The 23,523-nt window shown below is 50.5% G+C and overlaps 1 protein-coding gene and 1 long non-coding RNA gene across 3 annotated transcripts in view; both read right to left on the reverse strand.

Moving 5' to 3' along the window:
- Positions 1-1,424: 1,424 nt before the first annotated feature.
- On the reverse strand, positions 1,425-5,896 carry LOC103243555 (uncharacterized). The gene is made up of 2 exons (XR_501116.3): positions 4,873-5,896; positions 1,425-4,332 (listed from the first exon to the last, which is right to left on the reverse strand). It is a non-coding gene; the product is annotated as an uncharacterized lncRNA (long non-coding RNA).
- Positions 5,897-10,187: 4,291 nt separating this feature from the next.
- LASP1 (LIM and SH3 protein 1) overlaps positions 10,188-23,523 on the reverse strand; it is a 51,866-nt gene continuing 38,530 nt past the window's right edge. For both annotated transcript variants that reach the window (XM_008012896.3, XM_008012897.3), the window contains exons 5-7: positions 17,403-17,553; positions 16,747-16,850; positions 10,188-13,339 (exon numbers count right to left, since the gene is read on the reverse strand). In XM_008012896.3, coding sequence (XP_008011087.1) covers positions 13,166-13,339; positions 16,747-16,850; positions 17,403-17,553 — 429 coding nt within the window. In that variant the 3' untranslated portion in view covers positions 10,188-13,165. The remainder of the gene's footprint in view (positions 13,340-16,746; positions 16,851-17,402; positions 17,554-23,523) is intronic.

Below are 23,523 nucleotides of genomic sequence, written 5' to 3' on the forward strand. Positions count from 1 at the left end.
TTTTTTTGAGACGGAGTCTTGCTCTGTCGCCCAGGCTGGAGTGCAGTGACCGGATCTCAGCTCACTGCAAGCTCCGCTTCCCAGGTTTACGCCATTCTCCTGCCTCAGCCTCCCGTGTAGCTGGGACTACAGGTGCCTGCCACCTCGCCTGGCTAGTTTTTTGTATCTTTTAGTAGAGATGGGGTTTCACGTGTTAGCCAGGATGGTCTCGATCTCCTGACCTCGTGATCCGCCTGTTTCGGCCTCCCACAGTGCTGGGATTACAGGGTTGAGCCACCACGCCCGACCAGTTTTTTGTTTTTTGTTTTGAGACAGAATCTCGCTCTGTCGCCCAGGCTGGAGTGCAGTGGTGCAATCTCGGCCCACTGCAACCTCCACCTTCCGGGTTCAAGTGATGCTCCTGCCTCAGCCTCCTGAGTAGCTGGGATTACATGCATGTGCCACCTCGCCCAGCTAATTTTGTATTTTCAGTAGAGATGGGGTTTCACCATGTTGGCCAGTCTGGTCTCCAACTCCTGACCTCAAGTGACCTACCTGCCTCAGCCTTCCAAAGTGCTGGGATTACAGACGTGAGCCACCACCGTGCCTGGCAGTCTCACAGTTTAAATTTTAAGTACAAAGATGTTCTTAAACATTTCTAAATGTATCTGCCTTAGTGTGATTGATTTTATAATGGGCATTGTGTCAATGGTTTTTTCTGTTCCCCTCTTAATATATGACTTTGGTTTTATTTTTGTTTAAAATAGATGGGTGCAAAACTGACTTAAAAGAGGATACTCTAGACTTTGAAAATATTTATAGTTTGATAAAGCCAAAGCATGTAATTTACAAAGACAATTTTCCACTTCAGTTGTGCTTTGATGCCTTACTAAGGAAAAGTCCCATTATTTTTGAGTAATTTAAAATCAAAATGACATTTTGGCCAGGCATGGTGGCTCACACCTGTAATCCCAGCACTTTGGGAGACTGAGGCAGGCAGATAACTTGAGGTCAGGAGTTCCAGACCAACCTGGCCAACATGATGAAAACCCATCTCTACTTTAAAAAATACAAAAATTAGCCAGGCATGGGGGTGCATGCCTGTGGTCCCAGCCACTCAGAAGGCTGAGGCAGGAGAATCGCTTGAACCCAGGAGGCAGAGATTGCAGTGAGCCGAGATCATTCCATTGCACTCCAGCCTGGGTGACAAGAGCGAAACTCCGTCTCAAAAAACAAAAATAAAATAAATAAAATACATCATTCTTCCCCACAAACCCCGTTTTCATCAAGAAAGCAGGTATTAGTGTAATGATTCTTAGCATTGTCACTTGATTTTTTCTAAGTAATCTATTCAGAGTGGTTTTTATTTCATTGACATTTTATTGGACAAAATTACCCTATGACACAGATTTATAAAATTTATACAAAACCTTATATTACAGAAGTAACTTTTTTCAGTGTTTTATTATGTTTTGGGATGCCAAAATACAAATAGTTTAAATGTAAAATTTAAACAACTATCAAAATAATACAGTAAAACCCTGTTATAAGCTAGCATACTGTTGCATAAATATAAGCACAAAGTCATACATTTTTTCCAAAATGTATGTATTTATTTTTTTTAAATCCTATTTTACAACTGAAGAGATGGGTAATCTTCTCTCCTTACATTGTACCCAGTACCAGTGGTATATGTCACCAGTGTATGAGTGAAATCTGCTGATTTTTTTTCACTGAATTGATTAGTTGGTTCAACTTTGTAAGAATACAGACTGAGAAGCCTTGATGTCACAAAAGACTAGAGCAAGCTTGGTTAGACTATGCCTTAAAGATCTATACCGTCATAACTAACTCTAATTTGAACTCCTCCAAAATACTGGCACTTGCCTGAATTACCTAGGTAAGGATGTAGAGCTGCTGTCTTGGCTTGAAGAGGGAAATTGTAGTTTGAAACACTAAGTTATACTGGAGTTAGAAGAATATTTTAGTGGAAAATGTCACGTCAAGGACTCCACTGAAGATCATTCCTAAATATATCCAGGTTCACAGTCATGCTTCTTGCATCCATGTATGTCAGATTACCTGTCTTTTTGCAGTATACCACAATGCAGTATCATACTTGTTAATATTCCTGAAACAGTTTAGGCAAATTATCACTGACATAATATATATTCGGAGTAAATAAATATGGCCATTTTCTCATCAAAATCTGGCTGTTGGTGCAAAAAAAAAAAAAAAGGGGAGTTTTGCAGTTAAATTTTCACTATCAAATGTCATGTTGGGGAGAATATTCAGAAAAGGGGGACTACCAGTGAGCTATTAAGAGTTTGTTCCATGGGAATTCTGTTCTCAATGATGTAGTTTCCAAAGAGATAATGCGACCTTGGCCTAACACTTTCATTTGACAGAATAAACAGAAGACCTAAAGCTTATGTATTTATTTATTTTTATTTTATTTTTTATTTTTGTGGAGATGGGGGTCTCGCTATGTTGCCTGGGCTGGTCTGGAATTCCTGGCCTCAAGCTATCCTCCTGCTTCTACCTCCCTAAATGCTGGGATTATAGGCATGTTCCATAGCGCCTGGCCTAGCCCTGAAGTTTAAATGACTTATGCAAAGTCACATAATCTGTTGCCAAAACAAAGCTTCCAGAATTGTGTTTTTTCTTGTCCATAATTCTTATGTTTTTATTATTATTATTGAGATGGAATCTCGCTGTGTCACCCAGGCTGGAATGCAGAGGTGTGATCTCAGCTCACTGCAACCTCCGCCTCCCAGGTTCAAGCCATTCTCCTGCCTCAGCCTCCTGAGTAGCTGGGATTACAGGCACCTGCCACCACACCACGTAATTTTTGTATTTTTAGTAGAGACAGCGTTTCACCATGTTGGTCAGACTGGTCTCAAACTCCTGACCTCAAGTGATCTGCTTGCCTCGGCCTCCCAGAGTGCTGGGATTACAGGCGTGAGCCACTGTGCCTGGCCTTGTCCATAATTTTTAAATGCAACTTTTCCATTTTAATTGTGACATATAATGCCTCAATTTTTGTTTTAAAACATGGAAATTGGACACAATGTTATTACTAAAAGCTATTAATTTAACTTTCTCCTTATTTATTTATTTATTTTATTTTATTTTATTTTATTTGAGTTGTAGTCTCACTATGTCTCCCAGGCTGGAGTGCAGTGACATGATCTCAGCACACTACAACCTCTGCCTCCCAGGTTCAAGCGATTCTTCAGCCTCAGCCTCCCAGGTAGCTGGGACGGCAGGCGTGCACTACCGTGCCTAATTTTTGTATTTTTATTAGAGATGGGGTTTTACCATGTTGGCCAGGCTGGTCTCCAATTCCTGACCTCAGGTGATCTGCCCGCCTCAAAGTGCTGGGATTACAGGTGTGAGCCACCGCGCCTGACTCTCCTTGTTTATTTTTAAGTGAGAAGGGAAAATTAAATGTAGAACAATTACGACAGACTTGTAAAAGGAATAAACACCCCAGATTTGCAAGCCAATTCTACTCTGAATCCCAAAATATATAGTTTCTTCAACTCTAATGGGTCAGAGAACTATGTGGAAAGTTTTTTTTTTTTCCAGAAAAGATCTTTGACAAAACACACACACACACACACACACACACACACACACACTCATTTTGGGGTAAGAGATTTTTCCTAAATAAGTATAGCCATCTTGTTTCTATCATTTATAATTCAATAAGCTGCAAGGATGAGGACTACATAACCATTTCTCCCTTCAAATGAGAAACTGGGATACAAGTGGTTTGAGGTAGGGAAGAAATGATAAATTTTAAAAACTCAAATGACAAGTTCTTCCTGGCTGGAGAGTGAGACAAGAGAAACCACAAAACCCCAAATTGTGCAATCTGTAAAGACAGTGATAAAGTGACTACTTCATAGGTGAAGATGGACAACTTGAACTTCCCCTTGAGTTTCACAAGGGAGCCCTGTGTGTGAGAAGGAAGGAACATATTTGAGTGTAATGTGCAGTTGCATTTAGATCTAAGGAAACTTAAAATGAATTTAAGTTTCCTTAAATTAAGGAAATTTAAGTTTCCTTAATTCAAAATGAATTTTTGAGCAGTTCTCCACTGTAACTTTAATAAGTCTCCATTTCAACTTTTTGTTCTCAATCCCCTCTATCTACAGCTCAAACACATGCAGTATCTGCCAGCCATGTCCATGAATTCCTGATGTCCCAGCCAAGTGCCTCTCAGCTCAAAAAGCCCCTTGCTTGCCAGGGGTCAGCCATGTCTGGAAGGCTCTGAAAGAGGTCTGCTGGGCAGCGGGACTGCTGCTGTGGATGAGAGACCTCTTGTTGGACTGGAGAGACCAGGAGCTGTAAGAAACCCAGAAATAAAAAGGCTTAGATGGGGACAGCTGCAAAGGTATCAGCTCCCAAGTACCAGGAGCTCCTCCCTCCTCTCCACCAAATCCCACAGTTGGGACATCTCCCTGAAAGCCCCACCCCAAGTAAAATTATTTGCTGTCTCACCCTCAAATAAGAATGAGTCAATAATTAAGTAATGCAATTATACAAGCATAGTCGTAAACAACTATGTTGCAAGTATGCTGACATGCAAAGATGTGTTTTATCTTTAATTACCGGAAGAAAATAGACAACTTGAGTTTGAGCACCTAACTTGAAGAAGAAATTAGGAAATAATAGTCCCTCCCCACCACACCCATCACTCCCAACCCATTCTGCCTAAAACTCCTTTGCATTGTAGATTTTATTTGTAATTTTTAAACTCTTATTTTAAATTAAGTCCCAAAGAAAGAAGCTGGCATTTCTTATTCTTTTCAGAGTGGTCTGAGAAAAAAAATAGGAAAGCAAACTCTTTCTTTTTTTTTTTTTTTTTTTTTTTTAAATCAATACCCGAGATAACAGCCAGAAGCAAAAATCCACCGGTGCGTCAGCAAGCAGGGCACTCGGCCATTCAGCTCCATCCTTCCCTCTGAGCTGTTCTCCAGCAGGCTCCAGCCGCAGCTCCAGGCCACTAGAGCAGATAGATAATGTAGGACAGAATGACCAGGCCTATGATAGCAAAGAACATCAGGATGAAAATATCCAGCATTGTGGATTCCTAGGCCGACCAGGCCCCTGGATTCTGGTGAAACGTGAGCTGTGAGCACGGAGGTTGCAGTCGGTGGAGAGAAATGGCTCCTCTTCCCTCCACGGCTCAGCCCTTGTTCTTTCCCCTCCCCCTCCTGGGGGCCTGAGACTGAAGGATGCTGCAGCTCCACCAGCAGCTTCCTGCCCCCCCACCAACCACAGCCAACCAATCACAAAGCCTGGGGGTGGATAGCCAAGAAGCTGCCAGATTTAGACCCACAGAACCGCAGAATCAAAGGGGCTCAATTTCTCCCCAGTAACCCAATCTGACCCCTTTGTATCTAAATGGAGCCTGCATGCTCTGGATGTAGGAGGAGATAGGATCCTACCCAGCTCCCCCGCGAGTGAATCCTCCTGACTGCCTTCTTCGCCTTTCCTCTCACACACCTCAGGCAGATTATCTCAGAAAAATCACGGTTGGGTATTGGGTGGGCCATTGGCAACTTCTAAAGGTCACATTATGGGGAGACACAGACAAAGGACTCATATGGATCTCAGTGGGCTTCCCTGGGGGATGAAGCTAACATTTATACATTTCCTACATTGGGCCAGATATTGTACATGTGGTGCAATTTCAACCACCCTACGAGTCTTTCATAGATGGGGGTCAGAGATGGTCAGAAATTTACCTAATGCTTCATAGCTTAGATGTGTCAGAGACCAGCTGGGCACAGTGGCTCGCGCCTGTAATCCCAGTACTTTGGTAGGCCAAGGCAGGTGGATCACAAGGTCGGGAGTTCAAGACCAGTGTGGCCAAGATGGTGAAACCCTGTCTCTACCAAAACTACAAAAGTTAGCCAGACTTGGTGCCGCATGCCTGTAATGCCAGTTACTCGGGAGGCTGAGGCAGAGAATTGCTTGAACCCAGGAGGTGGAGCCGAGATTGTGCCACTGCACTCCAGCCTGGGCTACAGAGCAAGACTCCATCTCAAAAAAAAAAAAAAAAAAATTAGCTGGGCATGGTGGCAGATGCCCGTAATCCCAGCTACTCTTGAGGCTGAGGCTACAGAATTGCTTGAACCCGGGAGGCGGAGGTTGCAGTGAGCTAAGACCGTGCCGTTGCACTCTAGCCTGGGCAACAGAGCGAGACTCTGTCTCAAAAATAAATAAATAAAATAAGAAGTAAAAGGCCTGGTGTGGTGGCTCATGCCTGTAATCCTAACATTTTAGGAGGCTGAGGCGGGTGGATCACCTGAGGTCGGGAGTTCAAGACCAGCCTGAGCAACATGGAGAAACCCCAGCTCTACTAAAAATACAAAATTAGCTGGGCGTGGTGGCGCATGCCTATAATCCCAGCTACTCGGGAGGCTGAGGCAGGAGAATCGCTTGAACCTGGGAGGTGGAGGTTGCAGTGAGCTGAGATTGCACTCCAGCCTGGGCAACAAGAGTGAAGCTCAATCTCAAAAAAATAAAATAAAGCCGGGCGCGGTGGCTCAAGCCTGTAATCCCAGCACTTTGGGAGGCCGAGACGGGCGGATCACGAGGTCAGGAGATCGAGACCATCCTGGCTAACACGGTGAAACCCCGTCTCTACTAAAAATACAAAAAACTAGCCGGGCGAGGTGGCGGGCGCCTGTAGTCCCAGCTACTCCGGAGGCTGAGGCAGGAGAATGACGTGAACCCGGGAGGCGGAGCTTGCAGTGAGCTGAGATCCGGCCACTGCAGTCCAGCCCGGGCTACAGAGCAAGACTCCGTCTCAAAAAAAAAAAATAAAAATAAAATAAAATAAAATAAAATAAAATAAAATAAAATAAAATAAAATAAAATAAAATAAAATAAAATAAAATAAATAAAATAAAATAAAATAAAATAAAATAAAATAAAATAAAATAAAATAAAAATGAATAAGAAATGTCAGAGACCAAGATTCAAAACTAGGCATGCAGACATCGAAGTCCATATTCTTCCTCTTGCCCCACACTGCTCCCCCTGTTGGTCTGGAAGGCCTCTACACCCCACGTGCACTGCTCAACTTGCAGAGGGTGCACTTACAGGACGGGCACAAGAGACCCCTCCTCCACTCACTCCTTCGTCTCTTGCAGTCATTACCCACTGTTTTGTTTTCCTTCTTTCTTTTTTTGTAGAGACGGGGTCTTGCCATTTTGCCCAGGCTGGTCTCAAACTCCTGGACTCAAGCAGTTCTCCCACCTCAGCCTCCCGAAATGCTGGGATTGCAGGTGTGAACCACTGCACCTGGCCTAATTTTGTTTTCTTTGGTATCCTCTTCCAAAAGCTCAGCATAGTGTTATACACAGAGAGGACACTGAAGAATTCTCAGGGGGCATCCCTGAAATTAAAAAAATTCAAGTGGTTTCTTCTGAGGGGGAAAAGAGAATTGTTTTATTCTTTTCTTTATTTTTATTTATTTATTTATTTATTTATTTATTTATTTATTTATGAGACGGAGTCTCACTCTGTCACCCAGTCTGGAGTGCAGTGGTGCGATCTCTGCTCAATGCAAGGTCCGCCTCCTGGGTTCACACCATTCTCCTGCCTCCCGAGTAGCTGGGACTACAGGCGCCTGCCACCACGCCCGGCTAATTTTTTGTATTTTTAGTAGAGACAGGGTTTCACCATGTTAGCCAGGATTTTTTTGCCTTTTTATAAGCCTCAATTATTTCTTATTAAATTAAAAAATTCCCTAGGATGTCTCTGAGGCCTAGTCTCCTTGGCCCCCACCCCAAATAGTATTTTTTTTAAAGGCCTGGGGTTAAGATATATTGGTAACCTCCTCATAATGCTAGACCTCAAGAACTTAGGCCACTCAGAAGGAAATCCAGAAGCCCCTCCCATTGGCCCACTCCCAGGAGGCAGAGCTTTCTGTGAGCAGGGAGTGGAGACGTGGCAGCAATGCCCCCCAAAGCACTGTTCCCTCAAATAGATCTGAAGGTGAATGAAGCCTCCTGAGGAGTGGGGTAGGCCAACATGAGGCAAGATTTGCCAACAAACTCCCTTCTATTGGGAAAGTACTGGGCTGCCTGCGCCCCTGGAGGGGAGCAGGTGTCAGTGCTGTCTCTAATTATACCACCCAGGGCCGCCTTGGATGCTCCCCACACTGGCCCAGCTTGGCGGACTCTGGCCATGTCATTCTCCAGATTACAAATGCTCAGCTCAGGAGAGCCCTCCTCCTCTCCACCCTGCTGTGATTCTTAGGCTGGACAATGCTTTAGTTCTGAGCCCCAAGAGAGAAATGCCCCTCAAGCAGCTGGACCTGAGGCTGATTGGCAGCACTGAGCAGGGCCAGACTCACCTCTCTACCACTGTCCTCTTCCCATGCCCACTGAGCAAGAGGGGAGGCCGCCTGGCCTTTTGGCCAGTCACAGACCCTGGGCACCTGGAGCAAAACATGGAACCCAGGAGACACGCATCTGAGAGCTGCCAAGGACACAGGCACACAGCCTGCCACGGCCAGATGGCACAGCACCAGACTGTGAGCATCACATGGGAGTCTCAGGCCCCACTCTGCCACTGTGACTGCCACCAATCTGCTTTGCCTTTCTGGGTTTCAGTGAGCCCCTCTATAAGTAGTTACTTCTCTCACAGAGTTGTGAGGAAGAAGGAAGAAAGGGGATGTGTATTAAAGATTACATTCAGAAGGCACTGTGAGTAGTGCTTTGGGTTACCAGGCCACCTTACAGACAGCTTTATCCAGGTCCCATCCCACTGCGGAATGCCCTGTCCCTGTCATCTCATTCCTTAAACGCATGGAGCTCCTGCTCTCTGCCTGGCAGCGGCAGAGTGCTAAAACTGCTCCCCAGCCGAGCTCATTCATTAATTCAACAGCTCCGCACCTGCTCCTGGGCAAGTACCAGGGATTTAGAGATGAATTAGACTCATCGCCTGCCCCAAGGGCTCTGGCTAGTGGGTACAGATTCATCACTGAGGAAGTGACACAGTAAGACAAGACGGAGCTCAGGGAAGCTTCCGGGAGCATCACCAAGTTGGGCAGAGAGGAATAAGCGGGTGGGAAGCCAGAAGTAGGTTGGTGGGGAGTTCTCAGCAAGGAGGAACTAGGGGCCGAGGGCTTGTCAGACAGCAGCAAACTATCCTTTGGCGTCCAGACAAGTCATTCTCTCCCTGAAGGGCAGCAGAGCTCCCAGGAGGGCCATAGGCCAGTGCCCCCAAGCAGACAGAACACACGCACACACAGCAGTACGTTACAGCTAGACACACACACACACACACACACACACACACATACACAGCAGCACCTTACAGCTACACACACACATACAGCAGCAGCACCTCACAGCTAGACACACACATACAGCAGCAGCGCCTTACAGCTACACAGACACACACACATGCAGCGCCTTACAGCTACACACACACACACACATGCAGCGCCTTACAGCTACACACACACACACACATGCAGCAGCAGCACCTTACAGCTAGACACACACATACAGCAGCAGCACCTTACAGCTACACACACACACACACATGCAGCAGCAGCACCTCACAGCTACACACACACACACATGCAGCGCCTTACAGCTACACACACACACATGCACACAGCAGCACCTTACAGCTACACACACACATACACATGCAGCAGCAGCACCTCACAGCTAGACACACACATACAGCAGCAGCACCTTACAGCTACACACACACACACACATGCAGCGCCTTACAGCTACACACACACATGCAGCGCCTTACAGCTACACACACACACACACATGCAGCAGCAGCACCTTACAGCTAGACACACACAGCAGCAGCACCTTACAGCTACACACACACACACACATGCAGCAGCAGCACCTCACAGCTACACACACACACACATGCAGCGCCTTACAGCGACACACACACATGCAGCGCCTTACAGCTACACACACACACACACACATGCAGCAGCAGCACCTTACAGCTAGACACACACAGCAGCAGCACCTTACAGCTACACACACACACACACATGCAGCAGCAGCACCTCACAGCTACACACACACACACATGCAGCGCCTTACAGCGACACACACACACACACATGCAGCAGCAGCGCCTTACAGCTAGACACACACATACAGCAGCACCTCAGAGCCAGAGAGGAAACCAAGTCCGCAGGTAAAAATTATACTTTTATTTGAGTCACCAGGAGAAAGATTCACTTGTGGTTCAAGTCAAATGTTCAGAATCATAACAGGCCAGAAAGATTTGATCCCGAGCACAAGCCCACGAGGGAGGGGACCAAAACAGACTGAAATGAGACAACAACCCCATATAAAAAGATGAGTGGGTGGCTTCACACACGCACACACATACACACACACACGGATGAAATGTTTGGACAGAGGCAAATTTCATGTGGTCATTTCTGTTTCTTTTTAAATACAGGTTTGTAGGGTGGTATTTTGTTTTTTCCAGCTATAAAAAAAGGCCCAAAAGTGCATGTGTGAGGGGGGAAAGGCAGAAATTAAGCAATAAAGTCATTTTCCCTGGAGGGACATGAGAGGGAGAAAACAGGAGGCAGTGTTGGGAGAACACACTTGGCTCACCACTGGGCTTCTTGTCATTTTTAGTATTGGTCCACAAAAGTTATATTCACATTCTAGCTTTGATGCCTCTTTCCTAGGATTAAATGAGCTGAAAGACCTCTGTGAACTGTAGAGAAGACCGGGGGCTCAGCCCAGCACAGCCCAGCCCCTCAGGGCTCTGTGCTCTTCTAGGGATGTAATGGTTCTGGTAAGGAACAGAGATGCCCAGCAGCCTCCGGGTCACTCAGCACCAGTGTGACAGTCCCTCCTCTCTCTGGGGGTGTGTAAGAAAATGGCCCCTATTTTTAGGACAGGAAGAGTAGAGGGAGGGCCTGCAGCAAGATGCCATAACTGGCTTGCCTTATCTGGGAAGGAGAATTAAGCTGAGTGACAACAGGCTGCTTCTTGCTGCTCCTCCCCTCCACTCACCACTCTCCCAAACTCAGGTCCTCTAAGGGGATGTGTCCCTAACCTTTGGTCCCCAAATCCACACTGTGCTTTGAGATCAAGAGGAAACAGAGTGCACCAGCGCCACCCAAGACTCCCAAGCCCCCACATCGCCCAATATAAGATATTCCACTTGCCTCCACCTAGGCTGGGGCCAGAAAGGAAAAGGGATGGGTCAGGCAGGGCCTCCCCACCCACAGTCTTTTCCTCAGCCTCTCATTTGGGGCAAATATCCCCAAATGAATTAACAAGCAGTTGACAAAAACACCCATGATGACTGATTGTTGAACAGGCCAACACCTTCAGGTCCTGTCCCTCACCTGGGGGTACAAGTGTGCAAAGGGACAAGAGGCCAACGGCGGGGGGCCTGGTTGGGCTCAGGGTGAAAATGGGATGGGGACTCCCAGAGGGTGGCAAGAAAACCAGAGATGAAATCAAGTGAGGCCAGGGTTGTCACAGCCACCTGCGAGCAGAAAGCAGGAACCGGATATAGCACCATCTTTCCCTCCCCATCCCGGAGGCTGTGCTTCCAGTTTTGCAGCCCTGGGACCCTCTTTCTTGCTTCAAGGGAGCTTTATGTAAGTGATGGGGAGGTCTAGGGAAAGAGCCTCCAGAGTGAGACACCCACAGGGTGACACTTCTGCCACCCTATTCTGCAGCCCTAGACAGAGATGGGGAAAAATATGCCTGGAGTGACAGAGCCTTCCTCTACCCCTTAGCCCCAGCAGGCTGCAGACCCTGTGGCAGCCCCACCAACTCCACACTAACCTCTTACCTTCCACCCTGCATGCTGCAAAGTGCAGTTTGGTGGGCTTCCTCCACTCAGAGATGGGGAGAAGGAGGAACTTCATTCCAAAAACACATAAGGAACTTCTCTCCCCCAGGAGCCCTCCCCTCTCACTGTGGCTTCTGAGGAAACTCTCAGGGGAAGACGGCTCTTGGTACCCTCACATAACCCCACCCACACATAGGCCCAGAGACACCTACAGACACCCCCTGCCCCATCTCTCACATTCACACTCACACACTTGCATGTCAGACACCTGCAGACATACATGCTCCTGCCTCCGCACACCAGGTCTTGGAGATTTAGTGGTCCTTGCTGGCTTTGTGCAGCTCCAAGTCCACTTGGCACTGGGCTGGGGAGGGGAGGCCACGGAAGGCTCTGAGACATCTTCCCATGAGGAGCAGTGAGGAGCAGCCACCTAACCCAGATCCTGGGGGCTGAGGGAGGCTGAAGACCAAAAGGCCCTGAGGCACCCTTGCCCAATACTTCGGGACCATGGCTTCCAGCCTAGGAAGCAGGCAAGGGTCCCTGGAGACTCGGGGTGAGCGTGGGGAAAGGGGCTGCGGGAGAGAACTCCTTGTTCCCCTCCTTCCGGTAGCCGTCCCTAAAATTAAGAAAGGCAAGAACCTGACCCAAGCGGTGCTTCCTGGGGAGCTCTTTGCCCGCTGCAGGTATGCGTGGGCAGGAGGGCAAAATCACAGTGTGCGAAGGAACGCGTGGGGAGGGGATGAATGCACCCCGCAGCAGGAACCCCGTTTTCCTGTTGTTGCCCCTGAGGAGGGAGGTAGGGAGAGACCCCCCAGGTGGGCAGAGCCCCCTCTCTCAGAAAGAGAAGTAGAGCCCATCCCACTGGTCCCTACACAACGGCAGAGCCCCCAGGAACCGAGAAGTGGATCCCACTTTGGAGAATGTAGGGAGCCCCTGCCCTGGGGTCCTGGGAGTCTCAGGCTCACCCCAGCCCTGGAATGTGTGGGTATGCGAGGAGCTGGGCAGGAGGACGTGAGGGAAGAGAACAGAGGGGCAGGCGAGGCCCACAGGCCAACAGGTCTTCCATTCCAGCCCTGCCCCACGGGCCTAACCCTCCCCCAGAGAGGCCCACGCCCGTTCCATCCAGAGAGAAAACCAGGAAGTCGGTCAAGGGGGAAGCCTGCCAGAGGAGGGAGCCCGCGGAAGTGGCAGAAGAAGGCTTCAGTTGGCAAAAGAAGCTGGAAGAGGGGTGGGAATCACAAGCAGGTTTTAAAAAACAGAGACACTGAAGAATGGACGGGTCACGCCCAGGACGGATGCGATGCCGTGGAATGTGCTGAAGACAGATGGGGGCGCTGCAGGTTCAGATGGCCTCCACGTAGTTGGCCGGCAGCATCCCCGTGTCGCCGGTGCGCTCCACCGTCCCGTACATCCAGCCGTCATCGATCTGCTGCACGTTGATGATGGTGTCACCGTCCTGAAAGGAGACCTCGTCCTCGTCGGCGGCGCTGTAGTCATACACCGCGCGGTACCGCTTCTGTGGGGGAAGCGTGGTCAGCCTAGGGCCCTGGATGCCGGCTCACCTGGGTCTGAGCATTTCTTTCTAACTCTCCAGGACCCTGGAGCAGAGCCTGGGGGAGCAGTGAACTCAGAAATGGAGCACCAGGCTCTGCTACAAAGATTCTTACCCCTGTGTCTTGCTTTCTGAGAGCAATCGATCTTTTACAACCTTTGGCAGCTATTAAGGTCCAGAGGCAGAACAGGGACGGGGTCACATCAGCTCTGCCCCACCTCCCCTGAACAGGACTGCAGTAAGGTCCACCAGCCATGATGACATAGTAATGTCTAAAACTATGACACGCAGGCCAGGTGTAGTGGCTCACACCTGTAATCCCAGCACTGTGGGAGGCCAAGGCAGGAGAACTGCTTGAGCCCAGAAGTTTGAAATCAGCCTGGGAAACATAGTGAGAACACCGCTCCCCCTCTTTTTTTTTTTTTGAGATGGAGTCTTGCTTTGTCACCCAAGCTGGAGTGCAATGGCGCAATCTTGGCTCACTGCAACATCCACCTCCTGGGTTCAAGTGATTCTCCTGCCTCAGCCTCCCAAGTAGCTGGGACTATAGGTGTGTACCACCATGCCCAGCTAATTTTTGTACTTTTTTGTAGAGACAGGGTTTCACCATGTTGGCCAGGATGGTCTCAAACTCCTGGTCTCAAGTGATCTGCCCACCTCGGCCTCCCAAAGTGCTAGGATTACAAGTGTGAGCCCATCTCTACAAAAAATACAAAATTAGTTAGGCTTAGTGGTACATGCCTGTAGTCTCAGCTACTCAGGAGGCTGAGGTGGGAGGATCACTTCAACCCAGGAGGTTGAGGCTGCAGTGAGCTAGCTGTGATTGCACCACTGCTGCACTCCAGCCTGGGCAGCAGAGCATGACCCTGTCTCAAAAAAGAAAAAACAAAAACAAAAACAGAAAAAACATGACCTGTATGCTATTATTTGCATGATTATAAGCACCAGTAGTTTCTTTCAGAAGCCATGATGTGTCCTGTCCAAGTTCAGGACAAAGACCTTTCCTTGGGAGAAAAGTCTTCAGGGGACGTGTCTATTAGGTTCCACCTTCCAAGCCTCAGCCAAAATCTGCTGCTTAAGCCCTAGATCTAGGTAATGTCCAGTAAGGCACACAAAATCCTACAGCGTCATCTACTACCAGGATGGAGTTTTAAAAAAGAGAGAGGGAAAAAAAAAAAAAGAAAAAGAAATCCTATAGCTATAGACAACATTCTACCTCCCCTGACCTTCACTGCCCTTGACTTGTCTCTGAGGCTCCACAGGACAGTTTGAAACCAACAGGTCTATGGGATAAGAGGTCACACTTCTCATGAAGTGACCTCAGTCTCTCTCATCACCAATTCTGCCTCTGTCTTGGTCTGAGCCGCTCCCATCCGTGCCTGTATCCTGCAACAGCCTCCTGACGGTCTCCCTGGTTCCACCCTTAAACCAGCCTCTTCTCAACACAGCTGCCAGGGTGGTCTTCCAAAAACCTATGTCGCTCTGCACAGATCAGAGGTCCCAGAGGCCTTCCTGGGGCCCACAAGTCCCTGCATAATCGGAACTCTTCCCCTCTCCCACTGGAGTCAATTTGGGTTTCCTGCTGCTCCTTGAACTTTCCTAGAATATTCCCGCCTCAGCACCTTCACGCTTGCTGTCCTCGTTGCACGGCTCACTCTTTCCTTTATTGAGGACTTTGCTCAAATGTCACGTCTTTTTTTTTTTTTTTTTTTTTTCCATCCGGAGTTTCACTCTTGTTGCCCAGGCTGGAGTGTAAATGGCATGATCTCGGCTTACTGCAATCTCCACCTCCCAGGTTCAAGCAATTCTCCTGCCTCAGCCTCCCAAGTAGCTGGGATTACAGGCATGCACCACCATGCCCGGCTAATTTTATATTTTCAGTAGGGACAGGGTTTCACCATGTTGGCCAGGCTGGTTTCGAACTCCTGACTCAAATGATCCGCCCACTTTGGCCTTCCAAAGTGCTGGGATTACAGGCGTGAGCCACTGCACCCAGCCAAATGTCTTTTTTCTTTGGAGATGGAGTCTTGCTCTATCGCCCAGGCTGGAGTGCAGTGGTACGATCTTGGCTCACTGCAACCTCTGCCTCTCCGGTTCAAGCAATGCTACTGCCTCAGTCTCCCGAGTAGCTGGGATTACAGATTACAGGTACACGCCACCACACCTGGCTAATTTTTGTATTTTTGGTAGTCAGGAGGTTTCACCATGTTGGCCGGGCTGATCTCAAACTCCTGACCTCAAGTGATCTGCCCGCCTTGGCCTCCCAAAGTGCTGGGATTACAAGTGTGAGCCACCGCACCTGGCCAAATGTCTTAATCCGGCTGCTTTCTATCCATCCCTCACCCTGCTGTCTTTCTCTTCACAGCATGTCACTGCTGACCTTACCTTATATACCTATTTTCTTACTGCTTTCTTGTTTGTCCCCCTGACTGGAATGTAAGCCCCCTGAGGGCAGGGAAGTGGCTTTATATTCAGAGATGGACCCCACACATCCAGGACAGACCCATTAAGGAGGGAAGGACTGGCTGAGCTGCCTGGAACCCTACCCTTCAGACTAACTCTTGTGCCAGTGCTGCAGGCAGTCCTAACATACCTTTGTTTGTGTGCCCAGAGCATCAGGCTCCAGCCTGCCATTATCTCAGGCGATTTTATCTCTCTAAGTATCTGTTCTCTCCTACGTGAGCTACTTTGAATTCCCAGGCACCCAGCCTGGAGGCGCTGAGCCTGCCAGGAGCTTGGTAAGGGTGGCTCAGCGGCACCCATGGGTAGAGTGAGTGGCAGGACTTATAGATCATTCACTTGCTCTAGGCCTGGCGCAGAGTAGTTGAACCAGAGGGATGCTGCCAGGTCCCCAGCCCAGCAGGGGACACAGAGAAGGTGACCAACACAAAGAGCTCTTTTTAGTTGGAAAAAGTGCTCTGAAGGCAGCCAGTGGGGTTCAGTGATGCAAAGCATCAGGGTGGTGTGCTTTGCACGGCATGGCTGGGGAGGCCCCTCAGAAGCAGGGGCAGCCTGAGAGCTGAAGGATTTGGGGGCCATCCTCATGATGCGAGGAGAGCAGCGCCCAGGGCTGGAAGGCCCCACACAGAAAGGTGCCTTATGTGTTCCCAGGTAGCTGGCGTAAGGAAACCCCGCCCAAAGCAGGGTGATTGACCTGCCCATGGTACACCAGGGGTGGAATGCAGGGCCCCAGTCCCAGCCAGCCTCTGCCCACTACGCCAACCAATTTCCTCTCTGCTCATAAGGCTGAGATCCTTATCATCACACACAAGAGTGTGGGTGCAAAGGTCAGGAGAATCCACGAGCTGTGTCCAAGCCTTCCCTGAGGACCCCCTGCCTCTGGCCTCTCCCCTCTGGCCAGCGTTACTCACCCCGCCACCACCTGGGGCGCTGCGCTGTATGGAGACTGGGGCTGCAGGCTCCTTGTAGCCACCATAGGACTGGGCCCCCGGCTGCTGCTGGGGCTGCTGGTAAACTGGAAGATGGGAGGAGACAGGGCTCGAAAACTGTCCTGCCAAACCCAGCCCCTCCCAGAGCTCCCTAGAAGCCCATACCATGCACTTCAACCCCATCCCCAACCCGGCTCAAAGGCTGATGTCCACGTGTGCACATCTGCCTGTGTGGTGTATCCCACAGCAGGGGCTCTGAGCCCCATGACCTGGGAGCCTCTCCTTTCAATCCTCTTGGCGCAGTACAGGCCAGACCCTGGTGCTCACGCCCTCATCCTGGATGAGAATGGGACTTGGGGGCTTGGGAAGCAGTCCTTTCCACGCCTGCATGCGTACATGCATGCGTGCGTGCATGTGTGTATGTGCGTGTGTGTGTCTGTCTCTCGCCGGCTTCCTCCCCACCCCAGCTGGTCCGGCCTCAGGTCCTCTGTCCCCTCTTGCACACGAGAGGCTGAATTGCCTGTTGGTTAAGAGCAAGGCTCCAGAAGGTGTATCTGTCTGTCTGTCTTCTCTCTGGCTTCCTCCCCACCCCACTGGCCTCGCCTTAGGTGGTCTGCACCAACAGGCCCTGCGCTCACCCGGGGCACTGGTCGGGATGTGGTGAGGCTGCTGCTGCTCCGCGGGCCGCCGGTAGCTGCTGCTTTCCTGGGAATCCCGGCGCTCTGGCTCCATGCCCTCGCCCCCGCTAGGGCCCATGCGGCTCTTCTCAAACTCCTCATGGTATTTTATCTGCAAGGTCAGAAGGCACTGGGTAAAGGATCCCACTGCAAACCACCCCGTTCCTTCCCGTGACCCTCAAGATCCCAGGATGGGAGAGACTCCCCAAGAGCTTTGGGCAGAGAAAGCCAGGTCTTGCTCTGGAAGCACCAGCTATGTGCCCTTGGACAAGCGACCTAACCTTGCCAAGCCTCAGTTTTCACCTCTGCAAAATGGGACACCAGTATCTCCCTCAGACGTTGCTGGAAAATGCAATGAAATGACCGACGTAAAAGCACCATGAGAACTAAAGGAACTAAAGAATCAGATCAAAGTTTGTGGTCACTTTTTTTTTTTTATGAGACGGAGTTTTGCTCTGTTGCCCAGGCAGAAGTGCAATGGCATAATCTCGGCTCACCGCAACCTCCACCTCCAGGGTTCAAGCAATTCTCCTGCCTCAGCCTCCCGAGTAGCTGGGATTATAGGCACCTGCCACTACACCCAGCTAATTTTTTGTATTTTTAGTAGACACAGGGTATCATCACATTGACCAGGCTGGTCTCAAACTCCTGACCTCAGGTGATCCACCCACCCCGGTCTCCCAAATTGCAAGGATTGCAGGCATGAGCCACCGCGACCAGCCAAGTGGTCACTTTTATATGCCTGCGACGGAGGCGGGGTCTGCTCTGTTTCTGCCCTGATCAACAGTAACAACAGCAGCAGCAGTTTACTGAGTTCCTACTGCGCTGGGGCTGTGCTAGGCATTTTATGTCACAGGCTCATGTGAGCTCGTCAGCGCCCCTGAGGGGTAGATTGCAGACCCCATGTAACAGGCAAGAAGGAAACGAAGGGATTGATAAGTGAAGTGAGTGGCCCAAGATCACAGATTCCAGAGCCTGGCTCTTTATCAACAGGCGATTCTGCCTCTTGTGTGCAAGATGTCGCGGGTGCTACAGTCTAGGATGATGCTCTGCTGAGAACCCCAGGCTTTAGGGACAAAAACTGCCAGACCCTCCCTGAGGGTGGGACATTGTCTTGGAGATGGGCTCCTTCTCGGGTCAGGTTCCAAAAATGGGCAGAGAGGCCCAAAGAAGTCATATCCCTCAGGAACACCCCACTAGGCAGGTATGTGAGGCTCCAAGCCCGCAAGTCGGTCTCTTGCCCCCACAGTGCAGTACTGGCTACAGAGACCCCCACCTTGACCACCACCACCCAGGAGTCTTGAGTTGGACCTCATGTTGTTTGAGGGCTGTGACTGTGCCTGCCTGGGGCTGGCTGCATTAGCCATCAAGGTCAGGAGGGCAGGGGAGGCAGGTGCCCACCAAGCCAAGTCGGGGAGGGGAGGGAAGCTGCACTCTGCCTAGACCCCTTGGGTGCTGTGGCGGAGGACTTGGCCAGTTTGGTGGAACCAGAGACCCTGCTACCTCCATCAGAGACCTAAGCAGGGTCAGCCAGAGGAAGCCCCACCCCCACTACCAGAAAGAAACCTCAGGGTAAACTGGCCCGTTTGTGTCCAGAGCCTCAGCCCCAGCTCAATCCTCTTAGCCAACTGAGTCAGAGAGAAAGGGTCGTTCATCCACCTTGTCGTCTTCAGGCTGAGTCCCATAGTGGGACCAGAACACCAGCCTCGGTGTTGCCTGCTAGATTCAGATTCTGATCGGCCCCAGGCTTCCTCCATCTCCCAACCCCCATGGCACCTTCTCTGGACACCAGTCTTTCCTCCTCTCAGGTCTGAAAACTGTCCAGATGGCCTTCTGGGGCTGCCCCAGACTCCCAAAGACAGGCCTGCCAAGGTCTCCCAGATCTCAGCCTAAGAGCCAGACCCTGGAGAATCACGGGTGACTCCCCACGCTTGCAGCACCCTGACCTTGTGGCGCCCTGACCCTGTGGCAAACAGATCCTGCGCCACCCCGGCCCAGTGGCACCCTAACCCTGTGGCACCCTGGCCCTGTGGCAATCTGACCCTGTGGCACCCTTGCTCCCACTCTCCTTCCTCCAGCCACTCCATGAGGCATAAGGCCCATACCTTCACACCTCACATGCCTGGATCCAGCTGCTCTAGCCCCACCTGGGCCAGCCCAGACCCGCCCCCGGGCTCATATGGGACAGGGGAAAAGTCAAGATCCCTATTCCCAGGCAACCGTATATCAGGTGGGTTTTGAGGCCTGTATTGCATGCACCTGCAGCAAAAATACACCACAAGAAAAGCGGGTGGTAAGGCGAGCGCAGTGGCTCACACCTATAATCCCAGAACTTTGGGAGGCCAAGGTGGGTGGGTCACTTGAGGTCAGGAGTTGAAGACCAGCCTGGCCAACGTGGTGAAACCTGTCTCTACTAAAAATACAAAAATTAGCTGGGTGTAGTGACAGGCGCCTGTAATCCCAGCTACTCGGGAGGCTGAGGCAAAAGGATAGCTTGAACCCAGGAGGCAGAGGTTGCAGTGAGCCAAGATCATACCACTGTACTCCAGCCTGGGTGACTCTTGTCTCAAAATTAAAAAAAAAAAAAAAAAAGATGAGTTACAGAGCCTCACATACATATCTCATTGCCTCAAATGGGAAAAGACCTCCAGGTGGGCCTATTCATGGGGGAGGGAGCCAGCCCTGGCCAGACTGACCACGCCCAACCCCACTAGGAAGGGCACCAGGGCACTCCCAGACACGGGGCCCATGCCCTGCTCTCAGATCCCTAAGACAAGGCCAGAAGTGACTCTCCCAGCCCACTCCCACAGCAGCACCCTGTCCGCTGGTTGGGGGTGGTGGGGGAAGACAAGGGAAGGGGATACCAGTCAGCAGCCCTAGTTGATACACTTCATGCATATCAGCTCACTGAATCCTCCCCACAAGCCTCTGAGGTAGTCAACGTCGTATCCCAATATCCAGAGAGGCTAAGGGACCTGCCCAAGGTCATCTGGACACATGGTGGTAGGGAGGGAAGGAATTAAGGTCAACCTGAAGGCAGCCCACCCTCGCCACTCAAGGGCGGTCCAACCTTCTCTCATCCTTCAAGGTCCATCTCGGCACCTCATCCTTGGGACGCTGGCCCTGGCTCCAGGCTGAACCCAGGGCTTCCACAGCACCCGGGACTGGGCTGTGCTGTCGGTGGGTGGTGTCCCCCCTCAACTGAATGGAAACTCCTGGAAGGTAGTGAAGGAGCCGGTTATTCTGATGCCAGGGCCTCCCACAGCACTGCACACCCCAGGCCTCAGGACTGGCTTAAGAGAACAGACCGCCGGGCGCGGTGGCTCACGCCTGTAATCCCAGCACTTTGGGAGGCCGAGGCGGGCGGATCACAAGGTCAGGAGATCGAGACCATGGTGAAACCCCGTCTCTACTAAAAAATAGAAAAAAATTAGCCGGGCGCAGTGGCGGGCGCCTGTAGTCCCAGCTACTCGGGAGGCTGAGGCAGGAGAATGGCGTGAACCCGGGAGGCGGAGCTTGCAGTGAGCTGAGATTGCGCCACTGCACTCCAGCCTGGGCGACAGAGCGAGACTCCGTCTCAAAAAAAAAAAAAAAAAAGAGAACAGACCAAGATCCTGGGGACCCTTGAGCTTTGCTTCTTAAAATGTGGTCTCCAGGCTGGGCATGGTGGCTCACACCTGTAATCCCACCACTTTGGGAGGCTGAGACTGGTGGATCACCCGAGGTCAGGAGTTTGAGACCAGGCTGGCCAACATGGCCAGGCACCTGTGATCCCAGCTACTCAGGAGGCTGAGGCACAAGAATTGCTTGAACCCCGGAGGCAGAGGTTGCAGTGAGCCGAGATAGCGCCATTGCACTCCATCCTGGGCAACAGAGTGAGACTCCACCTCAAAAAAAAAGAAAAAAAAAAAAAGTGGTCTCCAGACTACCTGTGTCTGACTCAACTGGGCTCCTTGTTAGAATGCAGGTTCTGGGGCCTTCCAGAGAATCTACAAAATCAGGGCTGGGGTTCTGGAATATGCATTTTGTAAAAAAGCTTCCCAGGTAAGTCTGAAGCAGGCTTCAAGTCTGAGAATGGGTGGTCTAGAGCAGAAGCTGGGAATCTATGGTCCACGGACCAAATCCAGCCCACAGCCGGCTGCTAAGAACGCGTTCCACATTTTTTAATGCTTGGCAGGGGGCGGTGGAGGGGGGGAAGAAGAACCAAAAGAGGAATAATATTTCATGACACATGAAATTTCTCTGAAATTCAAATTTCAGCCTCCAGAAATAAAGTTTTATTGGAACACAGCCACACCCACTCAATTACCTCTTATCTGTGGCTGCTTTCCGGCAGAACTGCAGAACTGAGCTGCTGCCACAGAGGCCATATGGCCACAAAGCCTGAGATACCTCCTACCCAGCCCTTTACAGAAAAAATTTACTGACCCTTGTTTGCCAAAATACTCTGACGGCATACTCCTATTGGTTAAATGTATTTTAGCACAACCTTCCTGAATTATGTGTATTTTATAAGTTACACAGAAGTTATCACTTGACAAATATAGAATGTATATTGTAAAACTTGCACCAAAAAATGAATGTTAAAAGTATGAGATGGCCAGGTGCGGTGGCTCACACCTTTAATCCCAGCACTTTGGGAGGCCGAGGCCTGCAGATCGCTTGAGGTCAGGAGTTTCAAGACCAGCCTGGCCAACACAGTGAAACCCTGTCTCAACTAAAAATACAAAACTTAGTCGGGCGTGGTGGTGGGCAACTGTAATCCCAGCTACTTAGGAGGCCGAGTCATGAGAATCACTTGAACCCAGGAGATGGAGATTGCAGTGAGCCAAGATCGAGCCACTGCACTCCAGCCTGGGTGACAGAGTGAGTCCATCTCGAATGAATGAATGAATGAATGAGATGAGATGAGATGAAAAAGAACCAGAACCAGGAGTTCTAGAGTTTTTTTCCTATAGGAACATGCAGGCTGTCCCACACCTTGACGACCCCTGGTAGGCTCTATCCTCTTCACTTTTCTTTTTTTTTTTTTTTTTGAGACAGAGTCTTGCTCTGTCACCCAGGCTGGAGTGCAGTGGCACAATCTCAGCTTACTGCACCTTCCGTCTCCCAGGTTCAAGTGATTCTCCTGCCTCAGCCTTCTGAGTAGCTGGGATTACAGGCACCCGCCACCACGCCCGGCTAATTTTTGTATTTTTAGTAGAGACAGGGTTTTACTAAAACCCTGTTGGCCAGGCTGGTCTTGAACTTCTCAACCTTGTGATCTGCCCACCTTGGCCTCCCAAAGTGCTGGGATTACAGCCGTGAGCCACAGTGCCCGACCTCCTCTTCACTTTCCAGAGAGGAAACTGGTGGGGAGAGAAACAACCACAGAAAGGTGTAAGGGCTCAGGGTTTGAGGATCCGGGAGGACAGAAGTGGGACAGAGAGTGACAACTCTTCCCCACCCTTAGGGGAAACTCAGAAAGCAAGACACCAAGACAAGGAGAGAAACTGGTCCTTCCCAGACGGCTCAGGCCTGCAGGAACTTCCTCCAGACCCTGGCCGGAACCTGGCGGAAGCCGGCTTCACTTCCTGTTCTCCAGGACACTGGCCTGCTTTTCCTGATCTGGGGAAATGGGGTGGGAGCAGTGGGGTGGGAAGAGGAGGAGAGGCAAAGCCTGCTGTTTCTGGGAGCACCCCTGTCCCATCAGGGCTGTCCTAGCCTGGGCAGTCCCTTTTGGGCATCCCCTCCACACACCGGCTCTGCTGTCCCCTCTCCCCCTTGGCACTCGCTGTGCACAAAAGGCAAGAGCAAGCACATGGCCAGGCAGAGCTTACACGTTAACAGCTGGGAACACCTGCATTGTTGCTGCTCCTGCTGGCTGAACAGCCGACAGTTCCTGCAGCCCAGGCTGGGGGCACAGGGAGGGCAGTGGCGAGGGCCTGGACAGAGTCTGGAGGGAGTCCAGTCTGGACACAAAGGGCAGTTTACTTAAGGGTTTGGGTCAGGATCAGCCCCTCCTTTCCCGGCCCCCTCTGTTCAGGCCGGAGCAAGGACCCGCACCCACGTGGCAGCACAGGCTAAGCCTGTTCCTGAGGTG

The sequence above is a fragment of the Chlorocebus sabaeus genome, chromosome 16, assembly GCF_047675955.1.
Source record: "Chlorocebus sabaeus isolate Y175 chromosome 16, mChlSab1.0.hap1, whole genome shotgun sequence".
Taxonomy (NCBI): domain Eukaryota; kingdom Metazoa; phylum Chordata; class Mammalia; order Primates; family Cercopithecidae; genus Chlorocebus; species Chlorocebus sabaeus.